Genomic DNA, 12,271 nt, shown 5'->3' with positions numbered 1-12,271 from the left:
ACAATACATGTATAAGTTAAAAAGTGTCAAATGTGTTATTTCTGTAGCAAGCAAAGGGAGGGAACACAGCCCATCTAAAGTAAAATTATGGCGTTACTTTTATAACGTCTATACTTTGTGAAATTCCATCGATTCATTTTTTAATATTTACTCGAGAATAATTTCAACGATCTCAGATCTTCGATCGTCGTTGTCAAGCCTTTTATCTTGTGAATGTTAAATTTTATTTGATGTAAAGATTTACTCTCTATAAATCATGTAGAATTTGATATCTGTATTTGTTCAGTCGGTTTAACTTGTTGGGATGACGGTGAACCTTATTTGATTTTTCGGGAATCGACCAGGTTTCAGTGACTGGTACTGGATTAATATCGCCGTAGAGAATATTTGAACACTGATACTATTTGATCAGGGAGACTTTGGCTGACATTCTTCCGCTATACATGTAATTTATAATCCCCGATAGATTATCTCTTGCTCTGTTGATCAGGCTTTCACTAGAGGTGGTTTGAAAAAATTAAATTTCTATTTATGAAATATTTTGCTAGTTCTTATCAGTTTTTTTGGTTACACAATAAAACGAAGATTTATAAATGTAAGATTTTGTCTTTCGATGTAAATATTTTGATTACAATGTCAGACATTTATATGTGTGTTAGGTCACTAGTTTGGTGCAAAAATTATAATAGGGTACGCAGTTTAGTAAGGTTCGTTTATCTGTTGATACTGTGTTTGCGCCATCAGTTTGTAACAGTCGGGGGGGGGGATGGTTAGCACATGCGCGCTGTATCATACGGTCTGTCATTGAGTCAGCTGGCGTGGTTTCGATTCCCCGGTTGTACGTGACAAGGTGTAGTGTTGCCTGTCCAACCTCGTGGGTTTTCGCCGGGTCCTCCGGTTTCCTCCCACGGCTAATGACCCCTACGCGCAAGCGAATTATTGAAATAAAATTGAACCATGTGTTAGTCGCGAAATGACCTACCTTGTGTCGAGTTGACGCAACCCTCTCTCTCTCTCTCTCTCTCTCTCTCTCTCTGTAACAGTCTGTTTTCTTCAATGCCCATTTTGTTTAAAGCTTAAAATCTGTTGTTTATTTTGTTGGTGCAGAATCAGACGTCAGTAGTCGTTGTCATACCAACTAGATTCATCTTTAAACATAACTACAGTCCCCATCTTTAACCTGACTTAAACATAAACCCTTTATAAACATTGCTATAATAACTCTACACTGGTCACCTGTGACTATAAAATATTTTTAATCTAGTCTTGTTTATCAAGGTCATCCCAGATTCAACGTTGCGTGTTAATATTTCATTTACATCTGGTCGCAAACAAACGGTTGGTATGTAAAGTAAGGTTCCCATTTCAATCATGACCCACCATCGTCTTTTGTTTTTACGACGATGTTAACAGACTGCAACTCCAGTACTTGGATGTTTTCCCAGTAATTCTATCGGAGGAACAGGGGTTTACTCACTCGGCTCTCTGCATTCCAGTGGTCAGTGAAATATACCCAAAGTTCCGAACTATATCGAGTTTAGTTAATCTAGTTGTAGAGGATTAAGAGTCGGTTTGTTTAGGGAAGGATTAAGAGAGATAGTTCTCGCCAGTTGCTTCAAGTTCATCGCATTGGTAGCAGTAAACTGTCGGTGTGAAGGTCTGGGATCTGAATTTTTTTTAACTTGTACAACCTATTGTGTATTTGGCACAGCTCATGCGGAATTAGAATATATAACAACTCTATTTCCTGATGAAGCCAATCACTTGGTGTAGCTCATCGGAATTCTATTTAAAAAGCCTGTGAGGAAGATTCTGTGAACACGCGGGATTGTAATCAGTTATATATCAGTTAGTTATTCCAAGTAATATAATTTTAACAACTGCCGCCGATGAGATCATGTTATCTGTTGTATTTTCTGGTTAAAAACCCATAGACCAAACAATCAGCAAATCATGTGAAAATTTTAGCGTTACTCTGCTTTGTAAATGAGAATTACAAAAATTGTGTTAAAAATTTAGTAAGAATTTTAAAAAATTGTATGAACAATTTAGTAAGAATTGCCAAAATACGACAGCTGTTAAATCACGGTATCATAATATGAAAGTCTTACATAGCTGTGTCATCCATGGCTGAATATCAAAAGATCTCGGATTAACTCTCACACGTTCTTTTTGCTCTAATCTGTATTCAAAAGAAACGCCAAGTATTGGTGATTTGAAATAACATGCGAACTGTCAACACTGTGTGCATAAAACGACAGGACACAAAAAGCAACTTTCAGAATTTGGACATATTTATTGAACAAGAACGCAGATGTATTTGAGGTTATGATAATAATTCAATGGATTTTTATGTTAACGGAGTTTTATCCGTGGGAATATTAATATAACACCTTTTATTAAATATTCTAATGTGAAAATATTTGGCGCCATATTACGTTTAAAATCAGTGGGAAAAGACAACACTATGGATTGTTAGTGTTACGCAATTTCCTTTGGAGATACATGTTTGTGATGGATTCGAACCTTGCAAACCTGAAATAGAGGAATAACATAGCTGTCGGTGATTTTGATATCGTCGCTAAATCCTTTGGATATATACAATATATGCTGACACATTGGTTAAATATCTTCCTTTCTGTTACCTTATTGTGTTCGTGATAAAACATCGATAATTTCAATCTTCATCAGATGTCAAATACGGTATTAACATCCCTGTATCAGTACTAAAGGAAAACAATCAGAAAGAGTTATATATAAATCAGAATAAACATTAATTTGGTTTCATTCTGTGAATACGTGGACATAGGTTTATCTAAAAAAATCTTTTTAATTCTGTTTCCCCTTGAGATTTCTAGTCTGTGTGAATTGATAAGATCAGATGAGAGAGACAATAGTGTTTATCCGGTGATTGATGGTACGATTGTTGTAATCATTAGAAGAGATCAGAACCAACAATTGTACATGGTGGTGTGTATTGTATTAAAGAGTTCTAAGCTGATATTTCATCCGGTATACAGTACAGTTATATCTACTGAATAACAGTTCTTATGTTAATACAGTAGATTAAGGCCGACAAAGATCAGCACACATTGAATATCAAATTCATTTCTAGATTTGTATAATTCAATCTATAACACTTTTCAATTATTGTCTGGAATGCCAATTTATGCCTTTATAAACTTTCAAGTAGCATTTGATACTGTCGTATATCATATTGAATCCGAATAAACTGTTTTCATAAGGACTAATGTCTCACGATTGACCAGTAAAGGGGTATTACTACTGAATATTGACGTGTTCGTGACAAAGTCCGGGATATCACCAGCAGATCGAACTATTCAATGATTGAAATAAATGACATTCACGGGTAAACCAATGAACGTGCTTTCTCTTCTATATTTATGAGTAGTTAAGTTCTTGTTTCTGCGTGCACGAGACCAGGCACGTGATAAAATGATCAACTAGATAATGATATATTGGTTTCTGTGATAAAAAAAATACAAACTGTCTATCAAGGGATACCGGTTTCAACACACACGTTTTGGTAGTATATTGATGTCTACGCGTGCGTTCAATCGGAAATATCAGACACCACCTACCTACTAGAACACATGGCCGTGTATTGTTTTCAATTCACACATGACGCGCATCATCTGATCCCAGGGGTTTGTGTCATGCTACGCATCCTGTTCCAGCACGCGCACGGAATAAAGAAATAATTCCAGAAACTAATAACTCTTAAGTCATTTTAGTGCGCACACGCACGCACGCGCAATCACAAAATACTCGTTGTTTTAAGTTAATTATAGCGATATGTGTTGGTAAATAACCCAGTATATATGCGAAGCTACATAATCTTGTCTCTTTGTACACGTGCATGCATACATCAATATTACCCTACACACTGACAGATACCAAACAGACATCACTAATTTTACAGCATCTGGTTTTTAAACAGAGTTCTGATAATTAATGACTTCGATGATTGTAATCTTTAGTTGAAAACCAATACACTTTTGATGATATCGTGTCCTCGTCTGTTTACAGTTTTTGGTTTCACTTCATAGTGTTTACAAAAGGAAAATTCAGAATAAAGAATATACATGATTGTACTTATATGAAAATCAGCGACGCCAGTGAATTTACGACACCCTTATTTTTTGCTCGAATAAAAGCAACACAAAAAAATAAAACTCATTACACTTGGAAATATTATGGCACCTTCTCTGTCAAATTAAGGTTCCCTAGTAGATGTGTTTGCAGAACGTAGGACACACCCAAATGAATTATTCATGGTAGTATTATGACTAAAGGTTATGATATAATTAATGATAGTGACTGGATAATATGATCAAACAATTTCTCAAATTATCATATCAGTGAAATCCAGATTACACAAATTGAGTTCAGTGGGATTATAAACGATTGTGTACAATGCCCAAATTAAGCAGTGCTGAATGAATTTATAAGGAATATAAATGTTATTGTACCGTCTATGGTATGACAGATTTCCACACTTCTCGCTGTAAACAGGTTTAATTGTTTGTGAAATGAAGCGAGTATGAAACGTTTGAGTGAAACACATGTAATGAAATATATGAATATTTAAAACGTCTACGGGTATTTGAAGTTTGTCATTGTGTATATCAATACCATCAATATACCTTCAGGGTTTTTCTCATCTAATATTTATGTGAACAAAACTTTTCGTTCCCTGTGTAAAAATTTAATTTGTTACTGATTGCATAGTGATGACGCTAGTCATAATTTAGACACAGTATTCGCAACCTAAATTTGTCAAATTTGCCTTGAAATGGTTATATTTTCTATGCCACAAACAAAGATTCAAATTGGAAAACATTCTAGGGAAAAAATTCAGAACTCATCTGAGAAATTTCAAATTGCCTTTCGAGGATTTATATATATCGAAGCGTCGTGTCCCGAAACATTCCGTGTGAGATATCTTGTATAGTATCATCCAATTCAAATACTGTCCAAACCAGCCTACCAAAATATTCTTGTCAAGTTAAGGAGCCAAGGAAGGATTTAACACAACCGAAGCTTGATATCTCAGATTTTATAGAAATTCTTCGCGAAATCGAAGGAATTCTTTGTAAAGTTTTCTGTGTTAGCTTGGATCTCCCTACAGTTGTAGTGTTGTCAGTATTTCATTTATAAAGTTCAAAGGAATTCTAGACGACGCCACTTGTCCAGAAGAAACCAAGCTAAAAGAACTTAGTCGTTGTTCCACACGATTTCAACTCCAGCCCGGTATTACCATTCCAACCAGTTTTGAAGTGGTCTTTATCCTGTTCCTAGCAGAACTTCCATGTAGATATGTTTATAGTTTATTAATGTTGTATAGTTTTAAGGTTAATAATATTATTTTATTGTATGTTTTTGGTTATTGTCGTCGATATTGTGAACGGGTTAGCTATTTATTGTAATTTATTTCGTTTAACCGGTGGAATGTTGGACATTTTGACATACAGGGCCGAATCTACGCCCATTGGTGTACGTGTACGTGTTTCCCAATATTTGTGCTTAAATGCACCAGTTTACACATGGGACAAAGTGCATGAAATACATACTTCAATGTGGGGTTGGTTTGTTCTATTTTCATGCTTTAAACCGTGAAGTTTTTTAAAATACATTTTCTATATCAACGTTATTGGTGTTCTTTTCCCAGTATTATGAATGGATTTGATAACCTACTTGTTTTTCTGTGTGAAGATTAATGGCTAAAACTTTTTTTTTATTATTGGATCGCGTCTAATATATTATACCACAATCCAAAATACGAAAACAAACTTTTTATTTTAATCATGTATTATCAACGTTTTAAATCGCCCCAACATAGGAATGTTGAAATCTGAACTCTAATCATGTCCTATCTTAATGCAGTTAATATTTGAATCTGTCATTTTTAAAGGGAAATATCACAATATAGTTTTCATGTGATCTACCGTATAAATTTCTTTTAGTATGTTCGCTTTAAAGATGCACGAAAACGGTTCAATTTATGAATAATTTACAAACATCCGCCTAAACATTCCAGCATTAAGACTTATCGGTGCTAGATAAAATGTTGTGCTGTAAGGATGTTGGTGGGGACTGTTTCCTAACCAATTTTTTCAAGACGCTCAAAACTTTCTTGGGCCTATCTGGGGAATTAGTATCCCCTACTTCATCTCTGTATATGTTATTATAAGAAATAAGTATTTATTCAAAACGTGCTAAGTATTGTACAGTGAGGAGAACAGTGAAAAGGAGATTTGTATTATTATTCTAGTTGTCTAGACAAACTGCTTTAATAGAAAATTTTCTAGTTGATATAATAGACCATTGAGTAGAGGAAAACACTACTTTACTTTAACATAGCAAATAAACAGGCAGTATTTATTAAACACTTATCATATTTTACTTATAAGAATATATTAGAACGTTAATATTGGGTTCCTGAGCAGCCAAACGGGTTGGATTTCAGGTGCAAAAGTACGTAAACACAATAGATAAATCTTCTGATAGATATAGCATGAAATAGATCAGACAAGTAGACTCGTATTTTCTCTGTATAAAAAGAGACAATTTAAATCTATTCAATATTAGAATTAGTGTTGCATACGAATTATGTCGATTTTACAGAGCCATGGGTGTCATTTTAAAAGTAAGATAAGGTCCAATTTACAAAGAGCCCACAAGGTCGGAGCCCTTTTATATTCCGTGTATTAAAAATAAGCGTGACAGAACAATAAAATAACTTTTATGTATTAAAACCGTGTATTTAAATATAGCCCTTTCCGGTGAATTTGGGTGGTCTAGGGTGCTAAGTCAAAAACAATTATAGCCTCGTTCTACCCAGCGTACATAAAATATGGCTTTGTCATTTGCCGCACCCCACCACAAAAACACTTCCAGGATCGAAATGCTTAAGATTCCACTATTTGGCCGGTTTCAGAAATACCCATAGGATATTACAACATCTCTTTTCAGACTCTCATTTACATGTATTTGACATCCAAGTTTATTTTCTGAATTTCATTTGACATTTTATCTTTATGCGTTATATTTTTATGCTATATTTACATATATATTAAATTTGACAGTTGTTTTGTTTGGGGTATTTAGTGTAGATTTATTACTTCTTCGGTGAAATTTTAGGACCGTGAATCCGTTTAATTTTCTTTTATAAGAGACCTCTTTTATCTTTGGTGTCAACTTAAGTTTTAAATTTGCAGGTATCAAATTGCATTTAGTTGATACACCTTGTCGAAATATAGCGAATACAAGACAACGAACGTACCACTTCAAATTATTATAATATTAAAGTTTTCGCCCAAAAAAAAAGCAGGTTTTAATATTGATGACAAAGTAAAAGGAATAATAGAACATTTATTGTAATAAAGTTTTCGACCAAAAATATTAGGTTTTAATACTGTTGAAAAAAAAATGAATAATAAAACAAAAACACGGTATTTTTTATTATAACAATTTTTCCCGGTCAAAGTTGATAACCTTGTTTGTAATGTTCATGTATTTATAAATAATTTAATTTTCTCTCCCTTTGGGCTACCAGTGACATTTTTATCAAATGTTTTTATCCTCTGATTAGATCTAACCTTTTGTTTAACCGACCGTCCACGTCATGGGGATGGACAGAAGCTGATATTATCATTTGTTAATTAGCGGGTTAGTAAATATAGTAGCTATGTACTCTTTGATGTTAATAATAGTGTACAGTCAAACCTGTATTGAGCGACCATTTAATACTATGTCAAATACTATATATTATTATTATGATGGCTAGTCTATTACATAGTTATGTTCTGTGTTCATTAGAATTCGGCTTTTATTTTGTGTTCATTAGAATTCGTCTTTTATTGGTAACTCATGATGGTTAAAATATTATGGTCGTATTAGAAAGGTTTATTGTATTTGATAACATGGTTCGAATTTGATTAGCATTGTTAAATGTTTCTAATTAGTTTTTCTGTTTGATTACTATTTTATATTAAATGATATTGAAGTCAGATCTAAGTTGATTAAATTTTAATATTGACTATTGAGAATACGTTTTTCATGTAAACGACGATAGAAAGTCATTTGGTTTGTATTATATTCGTTTTAATTTGGTGGTGGATATTTACTATTTCTATTTTTTAAAAAAAGGCATGTTTATTAATTATAGTGGATTTTTCGTCACTGAGTAATTAAGGTACGAAGCTTTATTCCAATGAAAGTTCACAATTTTATTTTATTACATCTTGAAAGTAAATTTGCCCGGGAAGAAACAATATCAAAATCTTAATACATTTTGTTTTAAGATCCAAAAAATAATTGATTTGAGTTTCATTCAAATTTGCATATATTTATTTATGGACTATATATCTCGAAACAATTCCTGTTTAAAAACATGGATGTAAACATTTTAAACCTGATTGTCGGTGTAATAAAAACAATTGTGAACAATTATGATTGCCTTGTAGTACATGCTATAAAATGCCATGACGCGAACGGTTCCAGACAAAATGGTAAGGACACGCGTAAAGCTGTTAGTAGATTTTGCCCAAACTAAACACGCATTTATTTCTCGGTGAAGGGTGCTTGCTATTTGTGTTGTGTTTGTCTTTTGCTAAAATTACTAATATAAAATATCACTTGATTTTTGTAATTAATCTTTTACCTCATAACATACGTGTATTAAATGGTTGGATAAATTTTGTTCTCAAATATATTAAAAATCCTGCATTTTCATTGGTTCATTTTATGTTATTATTTTAGTGCGCATCCAATGAAATGACAGAATGATTAAAAGATTTGGGTTTTATGTTTTTCGGATTCTTCTTTGTTTGACTTTGATTACAAACGCAGTGCAAATATTATCACAAAAAATCTCCTTTTTATGAAGAGATGACTGTTTAGAAACGGAATTCAAAAACTTTTGTATAATATATCTCAAAATTAATCATAAGTATGAATAACTGGATTCCATCTATGGTACGTGTAAGAGACACGCCCAAGATCAGAGACAAGTTCTTCCAACCATAACCACAACTCATACAACAATCATTAGACGAACAGAACAACGGTTGATTCAATTTACGTTGTTTATCTTACCGACCGCCCAGGTTGTTTCTATTCTATCAATAATTCCTGTTATTCTTCTACTTTCTATTGTTCTATGCAGACATCTATAACTATATATATTCTTTTGTCTACTTTTACTTTGTTTCAAATCAAACAATCACCATTGTACTATAGTGTATCATTATAACCACGTGATTAATAATTAACACTATATTAATTAGACCAATCAACAAGCCTTTTATTATAAACTGCCAACGATCCCCACCCCTTTTGTTTCTTGTCGTTAATCAATATTTATATCGATCTTATTGATTTTTACAGGTTCAATACCACTATAGTTACTTCCCCTTGATACGCAACTCGACTACTGGAGAAAGACAAATTCAGTCACCACATTAATCTCTGATGTTGAATATAAAGGCCAAACCAGTCGTCTGCTGTTGCTGATAATTCTGATTGTTGAAGATTTTGGTGGAATTTCTACAAATTCGGTTTCAATGGTTCCCTAATTGTTGCAGTTATATTATTTTCAATTAACGAATGAGTCTTTATTGGTGAAGACAAAATATTTCAAGATGCTGCGATGGCTAAAGGACCGTAAGAAAGGGAAGAAGGGTGATGGTGTGAAGGATGAGTATGGTTTTAAAGGCGGCAAGAATGGTGGAGATTATGGTTTTGATGATAAAGTTTATCATATCTACGAGGAGATCCCTGATCTTCCAGATCTAGAACAATCTATCGGCCCGTATATGGTTGTTCCGCTTGACCTTGGTGACAAGAAGGTCAAATCTAAACGTGTTTCGTTTCAAGACGTAAAGGAAGTATCGGTAGATTCTGGAATCTGCCATAGAGAATTTAATCCATTTGATTTGGTTAACTCTACCAACTCCCCTTCTCAGAAGCAATTCCCCAGAAACATACGAACTGTGCCGGTCATGGGAATCGGACAAAAAACTTCCAAGAAGTCGGACATTACTTGTGCTCTTGTTCATCGTAATAATTCGAACGCACCAGCGTTGCCGGCTAGAAATAGTATCAAGAAATCATCCCTTAGTGCTAAATCGGTTGAAAATGTGACCGAATCTAAACTTAAGAGCAGACAACTCCTCGAAAACATACTCAGTGATTTGTCAAAAAGTTCAGACGATATTTTCAGTGATCATGATTCATCATCAGACGCAAAGTTGAGTAGTTCGTCATCGAATTCTGTGGATGATATATTATGTGAAAAACGAAGGAATAATACGTCTATGGATAGTAATGACACTGGCTGTGAATATGACATGGGTTCGTCTGGGGATAACAGTAGCCAGGATAGTTATGAATACTATTTACATCAAGTCGAACAAAACTTTATTTTAAAATGCCGAGTGAACGAAATAGCGAACGATAAAACAGCTACGAGTGTACAGCGGAGAGATACGAACTATGACGAAGAATCCGATTCGGATTCTCTTACCACTATATCGACTCTATCCCAAGCTACGGTATATCCTGGTAAAGCTCGTCGAACTCCGGAATGTGATTCGGATGAAGGTACAATGGCGGACTTGTCGGAATCTGAAAATAGTAGTGGATATTATGAATCTTGTTCGTTAGACAAAAAAGACCAGAAGCCCGTTATTCGATTAACCAGTGCAATTTTACAAAATTCTTCGCAACGATCTCGATCCCATAAACACAAGACTAGTAAACCTAGAGACAAAAAATCGTCGACCTTGTCCGCGAGTGAAAAAACGACGTCAAAACCTAAAACGAACATTTTAGAAGAAATTTGTGAGAAGTACGAAACAATGAGTGAAAGTAGTTCGAATGATATTTATTCGCGTAATTCCTGTAGTGAAGTTTACTCCCCTCCTCCTATGAGGTCAGAAAATCAAACTGTTCGTAAAGCGCCTAGCTGTTCGGGTCGTGTTGGTGACGTAGGCCCGAGATACCAGTCTGTTGGTAATAATAACAACAATCGACTTTTATCTGATCTCATAATGATGAATTATAACAAACAAATATTTCACCATTGATGTCATTATGATCTGACATCACGTGACACGTGATGTCACTATATATTGATATTTTCTTCCTTGTTTAAATGTGATTAATTTAAATTAAAATACAAATATAATTTATGTGAAACGGACTATAAAGATACTAATAAGGTCTTTGTGATGCCATATTTGGAGTTATGAAGGTTATAATTGGTTAATAACATGATGATTATAATGGTAGTGCTATATTAAGAAAGCAATGATTAACTCCACTCACTTCCGGCATTTAAATGTTACAGTTTTTGAACATTAATACCTCATTATTTGTGTAAACAAAGAATTTGATTTCGTATTTTTGTGCATGTGTGTTTGTTACTTCCATGCATGCTGTTGTATTTTAATTTTTGAGGTATTCTTTTTTTTTTAATTATTTTATTCTATGTGAAAAAATAATCGCAACAAGCCTATTCATTCATTATTTATCACTGTTATCAAAATTGCATATAAAATCTCTTTATTAACATGTATCATATGTAAACAATGGTTTGTGGTTTCTCTCTACAGTTAAACTACTAATTAAATGGTGCTATTTTTCTTTTAGAAAACCACCAATATGGCTCTATGCATTAAGAGTTGTACTGGGATTTCTTTATAACGCAAACTGTTTATGACTTTTACAAATCATACAATATTGATAAATCGAAGCGCCATTTTGAATATCACGTGATATGTACTTAACGTGTCTATCAGCCACAAGAAAGTTAAAGTTGCAATATTTATAAACTGAGTGTAATTTATGTAAATAATATTTACTCCAATCATCTTCTCATTCTTTACTCATTAAAACCTATTTAAATAAAAGCTAGACTTAGTTTTCTTATTGCTCATTATTAGCTATCTTTGGCTTTTTTAGTGCAAGATTTTGAAATCCAGATTCAAACAATCACTTCAGTAGCAGGTGTCCTTTACGATACGTACAATTCGGGTGACCGAACAAATTAATGCGCGTGCGTGAGATCATAAAATCTGCCATAGGGTCTAGTGGCGTGGTTTCGATTCCCCACGTATACGTGACAAGGAGTGGATCCGCCTGTCCAACATTCGTGGGTTATCTCCAAGTCTACCGGTTTCTACCCCATGCTAAAGGCCACTACGCACAAGCGAATTGTTGATGTAAAATTGAACCGTGTTATTTC

At 33.8% G+C, this 12,271-nt stretch overlaps 1 protein-coding gene across 3 annotated transcripts in view; it reads left to right on the top strand.

Moving 5' to 3' along the window:
- The window catches only part of LOC126830666 (dentin sialophosphoprotein), a 104,261-nt gene extending 92,325 nt beyond the window's left edge, over window positions 1-11,936 (top strand). For all 3 annotated transcript variants that reach the window (XM_050561084.2, XM_050561085.2, XM_050561086.2), the window contains one exon: window positions 9,412-11,936. In XM_050561084.2, the coding sequence (XP_050417041.1) occupies window positions 9,666-11,111 (1,446 nt within the window). In that variant the 5' untranslated portion in view covers window positions 9,412-9,665 and the 3' untranslated portion in view covers window positions 11,112-11,936. The remainder of the gene's footprint in view (window positions 1-9,411) is intronic.
- Window positions 11,937-12,271: the final 335 nt, after the last annotated feature.

Source organism: Patella vulgata, chromosome 8 (genome assembly GCF_932274485.2).
Source record: "Patella vulgata chromosome 8, xgPatVulg1.2, whole genome shotgun sequence".
Classification (NCBI taxonomy): domain Eukaryota; kingdom Metazoa; phylum Mollusca; class Gastropoda; family Patellidae; genus Patella; species Patella vulgata.
Note: the sequence above shows the minus strand (reverse complement) of the source record. Positions and strands in the feature narration are given on the sequence as shown.